At 53.4% G+C, this 17,787-nt stretch overlaps 1 protein-coding gene across 1 annotated transcript; it reads right to left on the bottom strand.

Moving 5' to 3' along the window:
* Window positions 1–1,579: 1,579 nt before the first annotated feature.
* LOC144934563 (5-hydroxytryptamine receptor 5A-like) lies at window positions 1,580–15,861 on the bottom strand. Its single transcript, XM_078860489.1, has 4 exons — window positions 14,866–15,861; window positions 13,617–13,781; window positions 5,117–5,308; window positions 1,580–1,757 (listed from the first exon to the last, which is right to left on the bottom strand). Exons 1-4 carry the CDS (start codon window positions 15,598–15,600, stop codon window positions 1,593–1,595), a joined length of 1,257 nt encoding a protein of 418 aa, XP_078716615.1. The 5' UTR covers window positions 15,601–15,861; the 3' UTR covers window positions 1,580–1,592.
* Window positions 15,862–17,787: the final 1,926 nt, after the last annotated feature.

Genomic DNA, 17,787 nt, shown 5'->3' with positions numbered 1-17,787 from the left:
ATGTTGTTTATTCGTTAAAGCCGTCGCGAGTGTCTGTCCGCTGTCGTCCAACGGGGCTCGGTTTGGGAAGTTTGGCCGATTCCCTTTTTTACAAATGAGAAATTTCACACGTGGGAGGAAACCAGAGGAACTGGGGAAAAACAACAACAACAAAAACTCCACCACGCAAGCGAGGAGACAACGTTCGAAACTCCGCACAGATGGCTTCAAGAGCTCATCACTGCACATCCATCTCGTGGTCACCACCTCGCAGCCAACTAATTTTTTTTATAACCGCTTGGCGATCCACCAACACTCGCCTCCAGAGCACTGAATCACATTGCGCGTGCCGCCATCACCGCTACCACCACGCCTGATCGCTCCAACGCATCCAGCAATCGGCGTTAAGCCACGCATACAACAACAATCAATACACTGCTGTCCGATTCTTTAGTCAGTGCAAGTGGCTTCCTTCTCAAGCCGCCCGCGGTGGTGGCTGACGTGGCCATTTGACACGTCCGCGTTTGGCGAGTTGGGTCGGTGAAGCGACGCCATGTCTGGGAGGCTCAACCTTGGACACACGGTGATGCGGAAAGCCCGGCCCACTTCTACATAGCCACGCCCACAAAACTACTATCTCCCCCCCCACACACACTTGACGTGTGGCCCATCCATGACTCGTAGGCCACACCTCCTCCTCTGGAAGCCCCGCCCACTACTAAGCTAGCCCCGCCCATGATCAAGCTAGCCCCTTCCACTCCCAAGGTAGCCCCTCCCACTACTTAAGGTAGCTCCGCCCACTACCAAGGTCGCCCCTCCTACTACTTAAGGTTGCTCCGCCCACTACCAAGGTAGCCCCTCACTACTTAAGGTAGCTCCGCCCACTACCAAGTAAGTCCCTCCCACTACTAAGGTAGCTCCGCCCACTGCCAAGGTAGCCCCTCCCACTACTTAAGGTAGCTCCGCCCACTACCAAGGTCGCCCCTCCCACTACTTAAGGTTGCTCCGCCCACTACCAAGGTAGCTCCTCACTACTTAAGGTAGCTCCGCCCACTACCAAGGTCGCCCCTCCCACTACTTAAGGTAGCTCCGCACACCACCAAGGTCGCCCCTCCCACTACTTAAGGTAGCTCCGCCCACTACCAAGGTCGCCCCTCCCACTACTTAAGGTAGCTCCGCCCACCACCAAGGTCGCCCCTCCCACTATTTAAGGTAGCTCCGCCCACCACCAAGGTTGCCCCTCCCACTACTAAGGTCACGCCCCTCTTGTCCGCATCGCCAGTCGAGCACGCACAACAGTGACACAATTTGCAAGTGCTGGACGGTCCATGGCGCTCGATCAAATCCCTCGGCAACCCAAAGAAAAGCTGCGGATCACATCACATCTCACCGCGGCCGTTCAAATCTCCCCTGCCGCAGTCTCGCCAGAGGCCAGATCTTACATTTTATTTTTAAAACCGGGACACGATTCCCTCTAAATAACGCGAACGCCTCGGTGGCGGTGAGAATGAACGGGAGAGAGCCAGCCCCCCCTCCCCCGGGGACTTATTCGGCTAAGACCGACGCGTTTTGGTTCGGTGCCGGCTTGTTTGTCGCCTCGGCGAACGGAGGCGTCACCGCTGGCTGCAGGCGCACAGGCTGCGGAAAGCGCTGTTGTAGTTGCGGTTGAAGGCGGTGTATATGAGCGGATTGAAGAACGAGTTGGAGTAGCCGAGCCAAAGGAACACGCTCTTCCACTCCAGCGACACGTCACACGCTGGTCCGCACAGAGGACTCACCTGCGCAGAAAAAGACGTCGTCATCATCGTCGTAGCATCATCAGCAGCGGCAGCCGCCACATCAGCAGCAAAACCATTCGCAGCAGTAGCAGCAGCAGCAACAGCGGCCGACGAATGGTTATCGTCAGAAGTAGCAGCAGAGTCAGTATCACCGCATCGTCACGAACAAGCAGCAGCAGTAGCGTAGGATAAATGATCAACAGCAGGGTCACAACTATCAGCAGCAGCCGCATCTGCGTCAGCAGCGGCAGAAGTACCATCATTATCGTCGTCGTCAACAGCAGCAACTGCAGCAGTATCAGCAGCAGAGATAACAAATGCAGAATCATGGTCAGCGGCAATTGCGGAATCATCAGCAGTAGCAGAGATAACAGATGCACAATCATAGTCAGCGGCAACTGTGGAATCATCAGCAGTAGCAGCAGCAGAGATAACAGATGCAGAATCATAGTCAGCGGCAACTGTGGAATCATCATCAGTAGCAGCAGCAGAGATAACAGATGCAGAATCATAGTCAGCGGCAACTGTGTAATCATCAGCAGTATCAGCAGCAGAGATAACAGATGCACAATCGTAGTCAGCGGCAACTGTGGAATCATCATCAGTAGCAGCAGCAGAGATAACAGATGCAGAATCATAGTCAGCGGCAACTGTGGAATCATCAGCAGTAGCACTGAAGCAATGTTACCAGCGTCCACAGCAACGCCAACAGCAACGGAGTTATCATCAGCCGCAGTAGTGGCAGCAGCAATTACCGCAATGGGTATCAGCAGCAGGTTCATCATGATCATCAGCAGACGGATAACTATAGCCATCGTGAAAAGTACTGTCTTGTGAGGTTTACATCCAGAGGGAGACACATTTAAGCTGAGTACTGTATTATAAGGGTTTGGTAAATTTTAGCTCATTTTTCAAACAGACTCGCTGCCATTTGCATTTAAATAAAAAGAGCCGGTGAAGATAAATGCTGACAATAATCTACTGCTGGTGGAAGGCCGTATCAACCGAGGCTACATTGGAGAAAATCCGGATAACGAATGGGTGGAAGATTCAACTCTGTGCAAATTCCCTCTCTCTCTCTCTTTTCAAATAAAGGGTCACAGGACGTCACCCGCTGGGGGCTTCAATTCCCGTCACGTGCCACACCTCCCGGTCTGCCAGTGACTCGGCAACTTATTCCGTGAGAAATTAACCCCTGGTTCACACACATCAGATCGAATAGCGCAGTGAGTGTCGTCTCTTGATTGGTTGAACGTAATGAGACGTGGTTGTGAGCCCTTTCCCAATTACGGAACGCACTTCACAAACTTCCAAACTATTCACTTGAGGTGCTTCAAGTCAATACCCATCCGTGCAAGGCTGCCTGGAAAGTCGAGGAAATCTGCTGTGGTTGAGCCGGCAAAAAGCAACCAAATAAAATGCACAGACTGTAACCCCCTGGCTAAAATTTCTGAAGTGTTTTTTGGCGAGACTAAGCCTAATAGAATTTTAAAAGACACACTGACTAAATTAATAATACCGCAGTAACTGAATCAAGGCCCTCTCTGACATTGCCGCACAGATTTGCCTGAATCTGCACCCCCATCTGGGCAGATTGATCAACATTCGACAAACGTCTGTTTACAACTGTTTGCATTTTCATTCGACTTCCTGACATCGTTTTTATAAAATTTTCGTCCTGCATAACGTTCTGGCAACAGACGTGTGGATTAGAAAATGTGAATATCGATGTAATATGTCGTTTGAAATGTCAATACGTATATTAAGAAAAATAGCACCGAGGCTATTTTTTTTCAGGACATCACTCTTGGGCAAGAGAGATTTATTGCTGCAGACAAGGAATTGGCTTCGACGAAAAGCCAATTGCCTGAACTGTCACTCCTGTTTTCCCTAAATATCACTTTAAATTAATGTCCTGTGTTTAACAAGGTGAAGAAACTTGAATTTGCATCATCTCCAGTAAGGGGACATCTCATACAAGACTTACGTTGGACTGGGAAAATATCTAAAACGGGATGGATCAAATTAAAATCTACGTACTCAAGAGGGGCTTTAACGAATACATTATATGAGCGATGTCCAGCAAGTAACACCCCATATGTATTCCTACTCAGCAATATCTTGTGAACTATTAATTATTGTCCAATGACTTTTGATGATTTTCTTCACCAATATCATCATCATCATCATCCATAGTCAATCCACTGCTGGACGAATGCCTCTCCCCAAGCCACTGCCACTTCTCAAGATCCTAGAACCTGCACACTGGCTAGTTCCATAGCTCATGCTCCTCATTCGACGTTCTCTCCAACGCGGACCGTTCGTTGCCTGCCACGATGTCATTATTATTCAGCCATCACCGCATCTTTACTTTTCCAAGCAGTTTGGAAGAGGTCATGAACCCGTGTATGGTGAATAATTATCCACGTGTTCGTAATTCTGTCTCTCACCATAACACCAAGCAGTTACTTTCTCGGTAACTCCTTTAACTTAACTGATGAAATATATATTCATTCATGAGATAGGTCTTGCATGCCTGACCTCCTCGACCTTGCCAGAGAGCACTCGACCCTGAGAACATCAGAGGTCACCGCAGAGCCCCAGTGCGGGTGGGGCTCTGCAGCCCCGTCCACCAGAGCCCCGAACTGGGCTACGTGAACAACTACTTGAGATCATGCTGCTGCTTGTTTCGGACGCCTTTTGTAGTAAGTTGCGTGACAACCTTGTTGATGCTACTGATACGGTCCATTGTGTTGATACTGTTGTTGCTGCTGCTGAATATTTATTACGCTGCTGCTGATGATAATGATGCTACTGCTTCTGTTACTGCTGTCTCTAATGATTATACTGCTGCTGCTGAAACTGTTTCTCTTATTTCCGCTGCAATTTATTTTTGCAGCTGCGGCTGATAATAAATAAATATGATTATTTTAATGTGAATGCTGAGCACTGGCACAACACGGCCAGCAACAAGCAGCGCTTTCAAATTTGTGAAAAAAGCATCAACATGTTGATGATGATGATGCTGATGACGATGCTTGTGCGAATGTGGCTGCAGTTGTTTCTGTAGCTGCTACTGCTGTTGCTGTTATTGCTGCTACTGGCGATGATGATCGCCATCCTCTAAAGCAGTGTTCTTCACTGTCTTTCAGAGAGAGAGGGGGGCATCTTTCGTCGATAAGACATCATCAGTGTGAGGGGCCACCACACCGCCTCCAAGGGGTCTTTTCACTATGTTGTGTACTGTCGGGGACCGCACGTCAGGGGTTGTACTAAAGGCCACTTGGGGCCGCCAGTGACCCGCGGGCCTTCCAATGAAGAGCATCGCTCTAAAGTCTCGGCGTAGCAGCCGCCCTCACCAACTCGGCGGCGAAGAACGGAATCCAGCAGAGCGCAAAGACGCCGATGAGAAGTCCGACCATGAGCGCCGCCCTTCGTTCCTTGCGCTCCCTCCACGACTCCCCCTCGGCCACCTGGAAGGTGACGGCGGCATGGCGAGCCGAGAAGACGGCCTCGGGCTTGCGGGAGCTGGCCGACTCCTGGTGATCGTCCTGCATCAAGAGCAACACAAACGCGGCCTGGATCACGGCGAGACGGCGGATCGAGGCCACGCGCCGGATCAGAGCGGCGTCAAGTTTTGCTCCGGTTTGTTTTGTTTGTTTGTTGTACAGCTGCTGCTGCTGTTGTTGTTGTTGTTCAAGTGAGTAGAGTCAGCCACGCGAATAGCCGACCGTACGTAACCACACACACACACAGGTACGCTCAACCACACCCAGCCACACCGAGCAATGGTAAACTGGATTTTTATGGTAAACTGGACTTCTATGGTAAAGTAGACTCCCATAGTGAACTGGACTCCAGCTTAAATATACGCTCCAAACCTGGGGTGTTTCATTCAGACGCTGTCTTCCCGACAGACCTGTTCTTCACCTGAGGACGGCTGCTTGCGTTGTGGCCGAAACGTCGTGACAATTATTTTATTATGTTTTATTTTTCTTATTTTATTATTTCCCTTCTACGTGACTTTACCGAAAGAACCAAGAAGATGGACTCCCGTGGTGAACTGGACTCCCATGGTGAACGGGCGTGTATGCTGTGCGTCCCAATGTCGCCTTGCGTGCTGTATACCAGAGCCACAACAGTTGCAAACAAATGACGAAATACGGGACTGACGTTCATTGTCCACGGACGGCCGCGGCGGTCTGACAATTCTTAACGATGCTCCGCAAATTTCGATTTAAAGCTTTCGTGACTGCAGGGATTCATCTTCTTGGTTCTTTCGGTAAAGTCACGTAGAAGGGTTTGGCTGCTGCAGCTCCTTACTATTGAAATTTACCTCCCTTTTAATACAGGAGCATAATGTAACTTTGAGACCCCACCCCCCACCACCACTTACACATTCCACAAGGAGTGACTAATCCCATATCTGCATTTCCCATAAATATGCTAAATTCTTCTGTTGATATGTAAACTCCTTTGTCAAGGCGCTCTCCTCCTCTAACCCAGCTTAAATATACGCTGCCAAGCTTGGCAGTGTTCATTGGGACGCTGTCTTTCCGACAGCTCTGTTTCTTCACCTGAGGACGGCTGCTTGCGTTGTGGCCGAAACGTCGCGAGCATTTGATTTAATTATGTTTTATTTTTATTATGGAAATAATAAAATAATAAAAATAAAACATAATAAAATAATGCTCACGACGTTTCGGCCACAACGCAAGCAGCCGTCCTCAGGTGAAGACAAGGTCTGTCGATAAGACAGAGTCTGAATGACACGTCCTGGGCTTGGAGCGTCTATTTAAGCTGGGAGGGAGGAGGGAGAGCGCCTTGACAAAATAATTTGCATATCAAGAGAATTTTTTTAGCATATTTATGTAATATTACAATATGTATTATTCTACCCACTCTATTGTACACCACACTGCTGCATATTCACCATACAACTACGAATTTTAGCATATTTATGGAAAATGCAGATATGCGACTAGTACTACTTGTGAAATGCGTCTAACCACCCTACTGCACACCACACTGCTGAAGATTGGTTTCACTCGATGAGCGTGTCCAAGTCTCGTGCTGAGCACAACACTCTGGCGAAGCAATTGGTCTCCCGTCGAAAAAGACACCACGGGCAAGGCGATGCCAAGCGGGTCAAGTCCCGATCCCGTTGCCAACACAAACTGCGACTTCCACGTGAACCCTCGGCAACATGCTCAACAAGCTGACCGCACGTGCCGATCAGACCGCCCACCTTTAGAATCAATCGAAGCTCTCCTTTGAAAATAAATAACCCCTCCTCCTCCTCCCCGCTCGCTATACAATGGGAAGCGAATTTTTCATGAAGTCGGTCTTACTCCCTCGCTCGTCCCTCCCTCCCTCCCTCCGCTCGACATCGTCTCTCGTTCCGCTGTCTCTCCGCGAGTGTGTCGCATCACTCATCGATCTCCCTTGACACGTGGTGTTCCTCTCGTCCCGCCGCCCCCTCTCCCCACCCCCTTGGCCCCACACTCACCTGATGGAGTCTCAAAGCCGCGCGCGATATCCGCTCAGTCTTCGGTAAATGAGTGCGGGGCTTCAGGGGATAACGCTTCTCTTTGGGGGGTAACCCTTCTCTTTGGGTGGTAACCCTTCTCTTTTGGGGGTAACCCTTCTCTTTGGGGGGTAACCCTTCTCTTTTGGGGGTAACGCTTCTCTTTGGGGGGTAACCCTTCTCTTTGGGGGGTAACCCTTCTTTTTGGGGGGTAACGCTTCTCTTTGGGGGGTAACCCTTCTCTTTTGGGGGTAACGCTTCTCTTTGGGGGGTAACCCTTCTCTTTGGGGGGTAACCCTTCTCTTGGGGGTAACGCTTCTCTTTGGGGGATAACCCTTCTCTTTTGGGGGTAACGCTTCTCTTTGGGGGGTAACGCTTCTCTTTGGGGGGTAACCCTTCTCTTTGGGGGGTAACCCTTCTCTTTGGGGGTAACGCTTCTCTTTGGGGGATAACCCTTCTCTTTTGGGGGTAACGCTTCTCTTTGGGGGGTAACGCTTCTCTTTGGGGGGTAACCCTTCTCTTTGGGGGGTAACCCTTCTCTTTGGGGGTAACGCTTCTCTTTGGGGGATAACCCTTCTCTTTTGGGGGTAACCCTTCTCTTTGGGGGATAACCCTTCTCTTTGGGGGGTAACGCTTCTCTTTGGGGGGTAACCCTTCTCTTTGGGGGTAACGCTTCTCTTTGGGGGGTAACGCTTCTCTTTGGGGGGTAACGCTTCTCTTTGGGGGGTAACGCTTCTCTTTGGGGGGTAACCCTTCTCTTTGGGGGGTAACCCTTCTCTTTGGGGGTAACGCTTCTCTTTGGGGGATAACCCTTCTCTTTTGGGGGTAACGCTTCTCTTTGGGGGGTAACGCTTCTCTTTGGGGGGTAACGCTTCTCGTTGGGGGATAACCCTTCTTTTTGGGGGATAACCCTTCTCTTTTGGGGGTAACCCTTCTCTTTGGGGGATAACCCTTCTCTTTGGTGGGTAACGCTTCTCTTTGGGGGGTAACGCTTCTCTTTGGGGGTAACGCTTCTCTTTGGGGGTGGAGTGTGTGTGTGCCTGTGTGTGGAGCGTGTCTGTGTGTGTGTCTGTGTGTGGAGTGTGTGTGTGGAGTGTGTGTGTGTGTGGAGTGTGTCTGTGTGTGGAGTGTGTCTGTGTGTGGAGTGTGTGTGTGTGGAATGTGTGTGTGTGTGGAGTGTGTGTGTGTGTGGTGTGTGTGGTGTGTGTGTGTGGAGTGTGTGCGTGGAATGTGTGTGTGGAGTGTGTGTGTGTGTGGAGTGTGTCTGTGTGTGGAGTGTGTCTGTGTGTGGAGTGTGTGTGTGTGGAATGTGTGTGTGTGTGGAGTGTGTGTGTGTGTGTGTGTGGAGTGTGTGTGTGTGTGGAGTGTGTGTGTGTGTGTGGTGTGTGTGGTGTGTGTGTGTGTGTGGAGTGTGTGTGTGGAGTGTGTGTGTGGAGTGTGTATGTGTGTGGAGTGTGTGTGTGTGAAGTGTGTCTGTGTGTGGAGTGTGTCTGTGTGTGGAGTGTGTGTGTGGAGTGTGTGTGTGTGTGGAGTGTGTGTGTGTGGAGTGTGTGTGTGTGTGGAGTGTGTGTGTGGAGTGTGTGTGTGTGTGGAGTGTGTGTGTGTGGAGTGTGTGTGTGTGGAGTGTGTGTGTGGAGTGTGTGTGTGTGGAGTGTGTCTGTGTGTGGAGTGTGTGGAGTGTCTGTGTGTGTGGAGTGTGTGTGTGTGGAGTGTGTCTGTGTGTGGAGTGTGTCTGTGTGTGGAATGTGTCTGTGTATGGAGTGAACCGGTACTGAGCCTCTCCCAGGACGACTCAGCTTTACCTTAGTACCTGGTGTGGTGTGTGTGCTCATACGCGTGTGTATCTATACGCATTGGGGAATCAAATTACATCTGGTGACAATTACCATGAACAGAAGGAGCATTCCCCAAAGGAAACTGCCATTGATTTTTACGTCGGATTAATCTCACTGGGTACATATTTGAGCCTCAACAAAACCTGACCTCATCCTCACTCATCGAGCTTATCTTCTACGCGCCGTGTACTTACCTGTGCACATTACAGACACACACAATGCGAGCAACGATGAAGGCCGGCACGGCACACGAGGGGGTGGGTGGCCAGGAGCTCAGCGCCACGTGCGGCGGTGACGGGTCGTGACCTCGGCTAAGGATGGTGTTCTCGTGAAGGAAAACCTCGCCAACTTATTGGCCTTCCCGTGAAAGCGACAAAACTCTCTTATCTACCCAACGGGAGGCATCTGCAAACAAAACAAAGCACTCCAATGCTGTCCCCATGACCCTGAAGTCTCCACTACACAATCGCTGTGCCACTGCCAAAAGCCTCAAGAACAATTAAAGATCTGTCGACACGACTCAACAAATGAGCCAATGCAACCAAGACACCGCATACTGTCCAATAACAACAACCACATATTCTTAGTTTTTTTCGGTAAAGTCACGTAGGTAAAAAAATAAAATTAATAAAAGTAAACCACATACCCACCTACACGATTAAGTGCAATGTAACAAACAAAGTGTGTCGGCTGTGGACCTTGCTATGTTTGCACAGTGCCACCTCGCGGTGTGACATCGTCACTACAGCCATGGTCGCCTTTCCCATCGCCCTGAACGGGTCTCAAACGGGCGTGGCGACAATGCGAAGCTGCTCATCGCAACGATCGAAGGGGGTGAATCTCTCACTCGGACACCTCACCGACGCCCCGAGACCTCCCCGAGGCACAAATCAGACCGTGGTGTTGCAGCGGTGGTGGTTTCTAATACGAACAACTTAAAACGTTATTTCTAGATTTGAAGCTTTCGTGACTGCAAGGATTCATACTCTTAGTTTTTTCAGTAAAGTCACGTAGGTAAAAAAATTAATTAAGATTAATAAAAATAAAATAGTAATAAAAAATTATTTTTATTAATTTAAATTTCTTTTTTTACCTACGTGACTTTACCGAAAAAACGAAGAGGATTAAAACGTTCTCTTCACGAGCCAATTCGCGTTGAAACACAACAGAACTATTTTTAGAAAAGATTATTATCTTTTTGTTCTAAAAATAATTTCTCATCTCCGGTAGCTTGGTGGGGCGGGCGCCCCCAAACGCCCCTGCAGCAGGAACGGCGCCTGGCGCCCACGACGGCTTCGTCTCGCGAGCGGGCGATGTTGAACGCACGGCTCCATATACTCGTTTAAGGCCGAGTCGACCTAGGGGAGGGCCCAGGATCCATTCAGTTAATCGTCACTGTTGGTGACCGTGAGCGGGAATCGGCTGCAGCACGCTAACCGCAACACTACCGCTGCCCCCCCCCCCACACACACAAAGATCCCCCGCATAGCCTTAACAGACTGTAGGGGCAAGTGCTGTTAGCGAGCACCTATTAAGGCCAGAACGGTACACGAGGGGGTGGGTGGCCCAGCACCACGCCCGACCGTATTTGTCTCCCCAGTGGCGATGTTTACACACCGCACCGGGTACTCATTTGAGGCTGAGTCGACCTAGGGGAGGCCCAGGACCACATCAGATTATCGTCACTGGTGTTGGCCGTGAGCGGGAATCGAACCTGGGTCGCTGGATTCGTAGCGCAGCGTGCTAACCGCTACACTACCGCTCCCCACACACGCACACGTCCACACACACACGCACGCGTCCACACACACACACGTACACACACACACATCCACACACACACACACACGTCCACACACACACACACGTCCACACACACACACACATGTCCACACACACACACATGTCCACACTCACACACGTACACATCCACACACACGTCCACACACACACGCACGCACGTGTCCACACCACACACCTCCACACACACACACGTCCACACACACACGTCCACACACGTACACATACACACACACACACGTCCACACACACGCACACATCCACACAGACACACACGTCCACACACACACGTCCACACACACGCACGCACGTGTCCACACACACACACGTCCACACACACACACGTCCACACACACACACGTCCACACACACACACGTCCACACACACACACACACGTCCACACACACGCACACATCCACACAGACACAGGGCTCTTGACGTCCACACACGCACACCGACCACACCGTCGCACACGCGCAGCAGCGATGCGAGTCGCGCTGTGCTGCTGCTGCTGCTGTGCGGTCGGAACGGGCTCCTCGTACAGGCTTCGTACCCGGTGGGGGTGGAGGGCGGTGGGAGGGGGGGGGGCTCTGGGAGGGGGGTGGAATGGGGGGGGCTCTGGGAGGGGGGTGGGAGGGGGGGGGCTCTGGGAGGGGGGGGCTCTGGGGGGGCTCTGGGAGGAGGGGAGAGTTGTGGGAGGGCTCTGGGAGGGGGGGGGGGGCTCTGGGAGGGGGGGTGAGAGTTGGGTGCTCTGGGAGGGGGGGGGGCTCTGGGGGGCTCTGGGAGGAGGGGATGGTGGTGGGAGGGCTCTGGGAGGGGGGGGGGCTCTGGGAGGGGGGGTGAGAGTTGGGTGCTCTGGGAGGGGGGGGGGGCTCTGGGGGGCTCTGGGAGGAGGGGATGGTGGTGGGAGGGCTCTGGGAGGGGGGGAGGTTCTGAGAGAGAAGGGGCTCTGGGAGAGGGGGTGGGGGGCTCTGGGAGGGGGGCTTTGGGAGGGGGCTCTGGGAAGGGGGTGGGAGGGGAGCTCTAGGGGGGCGGGAGGGGGGCTCTGGGGAGGGGGGTGGCAGGCCGGGCTTACGTCTCGGCGCGCCGTAGGAACAGCTTCGTCCTGAAGTGAATCGAACTTTGAGTTCAATGAGAAGCGGTTAATTCGCCTCCTCGACTTCCTCCTCCTCCTCCCCGCTGTTGGGGGAACGCTTCTATAATCGCGGCCGTGGTGCCGACCCCGCTGGTCGCTGTCGCTCAGTGCAGATCATCAACAGCAGCCACGGTCAATCCACTGACGGACGTAGGCTTCTCCAAGCCAGCGGATGGGGGGCAATTTCACACCGACGCACCCTCATTTTTGAAAAAGAAAATGTGCCCAAGGGCAAGTACATTATATTTAATTGATGTATACTGTGTAGTATATATATGATTATAATAAATTATAGTAATTAATACAATTCTTCCAGGAAAACCACACTCAGTCGCAGGAAATTGTTTTCAGGAGGCTTCTGGGACATTTTATTTATTTAAGATGTTTGCGGCCAATTATAAATGAGTCTTTGTACACGTGGGACGAAACCGGAGCGCTCTAGAGAGAAGCCACGCGCGCGAGGGAGCAACGCTCTATCCCGCGTGCAGATGCCAACAGGGTTCGACTACTTGCTGTACTGCCTTCTCCTGGCCGAGCCAGGGTATGCGGCACCTCCTCGACGCCCACGGGAAGGGAGTTTCACAACATTTGTGCGATCCACTAATCCTCGTCTCCACATTGATAGATTCTCGACAACCGCATATATATATGCAATGGGATGCGTTTCCCACTGTGAGTGACATTCTATTACTCTACAGTGGAAACAATTTGGCGGCCATCCGAATCAGTTTTTTTTCGGTCTTTCTTTTAGTTGGGTGCGCCCAGCTTGATGTGAGGAATAACCATGTCCTGAACAAGCTGCCAGCACGTGGAGAGTAAAACGTCGAACTTCACGCCTTTGAACGAGTAGCCCAAGAAGCTCCCCGGCACGTGCAGCGAAAACATCGGACACTCCCCTGAGCAACAGACGCTAACAGCCAGGACGTGTATCTCACTCGGTATCTTCCGGTGTTTGTCTGGCGCGGTGTCAAGATTATTGGCGTAAGGCACTACCACTAGAGTGTAAAGTTACGTCTCTCCACAATGACTCGTTATTATTGTTCGTAAAAATCATATGAACGGGTCCATAAAACATCTCGGCAGCATGGACTCTGCCAAACAAGGGGGGCAATGGATGTGGCGAGACCAGAACGATCGGCAGGGACATCGTTCCCGGACTGTTCCGGCTCAGATCAAAGCGGCTCGCAACAAAACAAAAACTCTCTTGCAAACGACGCCGTCATCCTGGTCTCTCGCAGCTCAGTGAGACGACATCGACTTGAGCTCGGGCGACCTGGAGACCCCTAGCGCCTGCAGCACGACCGGGGCCGTGTAAGCCTTGACGGACGAACGCCGGCCGGCGGTGGCGGGGGAGGCGGGGGTGATGGTGGGGTGGTGGGTGGTGGCGGGGGGGCGGTGGGTGGTGGTGGCGGGGTGGTGGTGGTAAGGGTGGGTGTTGGTGGGGGTGGGTGGTGGCGGGGGGGGAGGCGGTGGTGGTGGGGGTGGGTGGTGGTGGGTGGTGGTGGTGGTGGGTGGTGGTGGGGGTGGATGGTGTTGGTGGGGGGGGTGGTGGGTCAATCACCTGCACGGGGTTGCAGATGGGGGTGACCGCGTTCTGTCGGCATCGCCTGCCGAAGCGTAGCCTGGCCGCGCGGTAGATCTTCCAGTAGACGAAGAGCACCACGCCGAGCGGCAGGTAGAAGGCGCCCACGGTGGAGCACACGGCGAGGGGCGGGTCCTGGCTCACCTGGTGAGACAGCACGGGGAGGGGGGCCTCATCACCTGGGCGGGTGGTTGAGCGGAGGAGGTGGCGTCAGCGGCGGCGGCTACGCATTACGAGGATAAAGACCCCCCGTGTAGCCTTGAACAGACTGTTGGGGCGAATGCTGTTTGCGAGTTGGACTTACGAAGGGCGGCACGGCACATCAGGGGGTGGGTGGCCAGCACCACGTCCCTGCAGTGAGCAGCTGCTGTCCACTCGTTAGGAGGAGGAACCTTTCACCTGCAGGTTCATTTCTCCCGAGGGGAACTTACTCATCCGGTCGAGCTATTCGACGGGAGGAACCACTCACCTATCAACAGGGGCACCGGCGCAACGTGAGCTTATCCTTCCCCAGGAGGATCCACTCATTCGCAGGACCTGCTCACCCTGGCGCTACTCACTCGCAGGGCCTCCTGAATAAAGGCGCACACGCCCCAGGAGAACCGACTCACCGGCAGCCCCAATTCGGCCACGTGAGTCATTCACTCGGTGGACCCGTGAGGTCGCTCAATCGTCTCATTCTCCTCTGCTGCCCCCAATGCATGGAATGCCCCCCCGCCCCCAGTCCTTCGTGCTACCAAACCCCTGTCCCCTCTTAAAGTCCAGGCTCAAAGACTCTTCTCTTTTCTCTCTGCCCGTGAGGACTGCCTGCGTCCGTCTCTCTCTCTGTGCAATAAATGCGCGTGCGCTGATTCCGCACAGCGTCGTGCGCAAGCGACGGCATCATTCAGACACCGCCGCCGTGTGCATCCAAATCACAGCACACTCTGCTGAGCTGCGCATTCTACTCGGCACCAACAACTCAACATGAGTTCCCGCACTCACCCGAGCTGTCGGTTCCACGCACACCCCCACCGCGTCACGCGGAATCAGAAGTATTCATTTATCCTGGAGGGATCCGATCAGCAATGAAGCTCTTTTGTCACACACCGCAACTCTCCCCCACGCACCCACACCACCGCCGTCACCACGCGGTTATTAACCCCCCCCACGCCCATCCACCTCTATTAAGCAAGACACGCAGAGCGCACCACCGCCACCCTCGCCCGGGTGTCGATGAAACCCTCACCTGGCATCTCAGCGTCTCCTCCGAGTACCCGCGGCCGTCCTGCTCCCGCCCGGAGGCGAGCGGCGCCACGGCGATGAGCGCCGACATGAACCAGGCGAGCGCGACCATCGCCGCGCACAAACGCCTCCGCGAGCGCAGCGTGTACTCCAGGTGGCTCGCCATGGACCAGTAGCGGTCGAGCGCGATGGCCGTCACGTTCCAGATGCTCGCCGTGCAGCACAGCACGTCGCACGAGGTCCACACGTGGCACAGCGTGCGCCCGAGGCGCCACCTGCGCCCGTGCAGCTCCCGCACGAAGCCCAGGGGCATGACGAGGGCCGCGACCAGGAGGTCGGAGACGGCGAGCGAGGCCACCAGGGTGTGCGGCGCGCGGTGGAAGCTGCGAACGCGCAGGATGGCTGCGAGCACGAGCGAGTTCCACGCCAGCGTGGCCAAGGTGAGCGCCGCGAGGAGGGTGAGGGTGAGCACGGCCAGGAGGGAGGAGTGCGGTGAGGCCGCGGTGCTGGCGATGGTGGAGGCGAAGGTGGCGGCTGCGGCTGCGGCGGCGGTGGTGGTGGTGGTGGTGAAGGTGACGGCGGTGTTGGCTGGACTTGCGCTCGGTTCCCACTGTGAGACGTTGGCGGACGCGCTCGATGCGATGCTGCTGCTGCTGCTGGCGGTGGCGGTGGTGCCATCCGCCATGGTGGCGCGAGTGTGGAGCAGCAGCAGCAGCAGTAGTAGCAGTAGTAGCAGCATTAGTTCCCGCGATGATCTCTGCTCGCTCGCGCCCGTGCGCAGATGTCGCTGAGATGCAACTGCGGAGAGCAGACACGGACGAGCGCGATTGGCTTTGGTCGCTTGCTGCGAGGTGAGATGGAGAGCCCTAACTCTGTCCCGCGACCCACGGCATTCTCCGTTCGCGTGCAATTACGCACGCGCGTGTGACCACATTGAGTATCCCGTGCGGACGCCTTCGGCACCCACCCGACCGAGGCACGTCCTCCTACACCTTCCCACCGTTTAGGTGACACATTGAAGGCGAGGGGGTGGGGGGGGGTTACGGGGGAATCAACGGTCTACGGTTTGTGATTTTTGTAACGCTTAAAGCAACTCAACTTCACACCCTTCGCTCGCGATGGGTTCTTCTGGCTCCGCGCGTGTCCGACCCCTGTGTGTCCCCTTGATTGTCAGGAGCGCGAGCGCGCGCGCGCGTGCGTGCCTCCGCGCGCCGCTCGTGCGCCAGCCGAGCCGGGCGCGCGCGCGACACCGCGCGAGGCGAGCTCCAAGTTTGTGTCTCTGCAGGCGCGCGATCCCCCCTCACCCCACCCCCCCACGTACTCCTCCTCCTCCCACAGAACCCCGCCTCCTCACACCCACACTCAACACCACCCAGTACACTTTCTTGGTCCGTATCTCTCTCTCCCTCGCTCTCCTCTGTCGCTCCTCTCTCTCTCTTTTTTTACGATGAGTGGAAACAAGAAGATGCTCGGTGTAGTCGGTACTTTGCTTCGTTCATCATTTCGTAATTTTTTTTTTATAACTTTGCTTTATGTAAACCCCCACCTCTCGCTCACTCTCTCGCTCACTCTCTCGCGTCTCTTCCCTCTTCCCCTCTTTCGTCTTTCCTCTCACTCCTTTCTTCCACTCTCTCTCTCTCCCCTCGTTCCAATTTCAATCCTCTCTTTGCTATTTCTTTCCCTTCTCTCTCCACTTTCTCCTATGCCTCCCGTCTCCTGTACGGTAGCTATTCTTTCCTCTCTCTCGTCTCTCGGCTCGCTCTCCTATATCTCCAGACTCTTTATATCGCTCCCCATATCTCCCCTCTCCTTCTCACACCTCTCTCTCTCTCTCTGCGATCTCTCTCACTCATCTCTATGATTTCTCGAACTCCCCCCCCTCTCTCTCTTCTCGGTATCCTATCGCTCACCTCCCTCCGCTCTCGTCCTCTCACCTCTCTCGCTGTTTGTCTCTCGACTGGCTAATATGTTGACACGCACGCAGACAGACCATCCATTGCCGAACCACTTGGGAGCCCGTTGACCCTAATGAACTGCTTTTCACGGGAAAACTTGGATAACAAGGTCAGGCACAGAACTATGACAAATGTGCGAAGCGATTTGTATTTATTTATTAATACATTTATTTTGCTGTGACTTTAGCAAAGGTTGAATGATCCGGCGATTCGATGTATTGCCGCGATTAAATGCATTAAGCGATTACTTGCTGACATTTGTGTGAGTCCATAACGTGCAACGTATACGAATGATAAATTTAAAAAAAACACATAGCGTCTTACGCGCGTGATTCCAAGCATCCAAAGCGACGTGAATATCCGATGTTGAAGAATAGATGCATGGTACATTGCCATTAATTGGTCACGGCGAGAATAACAAATAACCACGCGATTACGTAAGTCGCTGTGACAAGTAAACAAATGCATTGCCTTGCATTTCGCATGAATGTGCCAAACAGCCCATTGGGGCTCTGTGACGCTTTCATGGATAAATTAATGCAATAAAAACCATCCGTTTCTTGTTGGTGATGTAGCGGCCACTAGTGGCTGCAGAGGTAATGCGAATATTTGCCGTCACAACCGATTTCCAATCCAATAGATCTCTCCAGTAACAACAACTTAGAATTGTGAGCGCTCTATTGTCTACTGTATATGCTCTTCATCGAGTCGCATTACATCGTTATGCATTAGAACATCAGCATCGCGCCGCGTGCCGCCCACACAGTCTCGAACCAGTCACACGCACACACGCATCACAAACAAAGACAAAGATCCCCGTATAGCCTTAACAGACTGGAGGGGCAAGTGCTGTTAGCGAGCACCTATGAAGGCCGGAACGGTACACGAGGGGGTGGGTGGCTAGCACCACGCCCGACCGCCTTTGTCTCCCTAGCGGCGATGTTTACACACCGCACCAGGTACTCATTTGA

This window comes from Lampetra fluviatilis, chromosome 10, assembly GCF_964198595.1.
Source record: "Lampetra fluviatilis chromosome 10, kcLamFluv1.1, whole genome shotgun sequence".
In the NCBI taxonomy this organism is placed as follows: domain Eukaryota; kingdom Metazoa; phylum Chordata; class Hyperoartia; order Petromyzontiformes; family Petromyzontidae; genus Lampetra; species Lampetra fluviatilis.
This window is presented reverse-complemented; position numbering and strand designations above follow the sequence as displayed.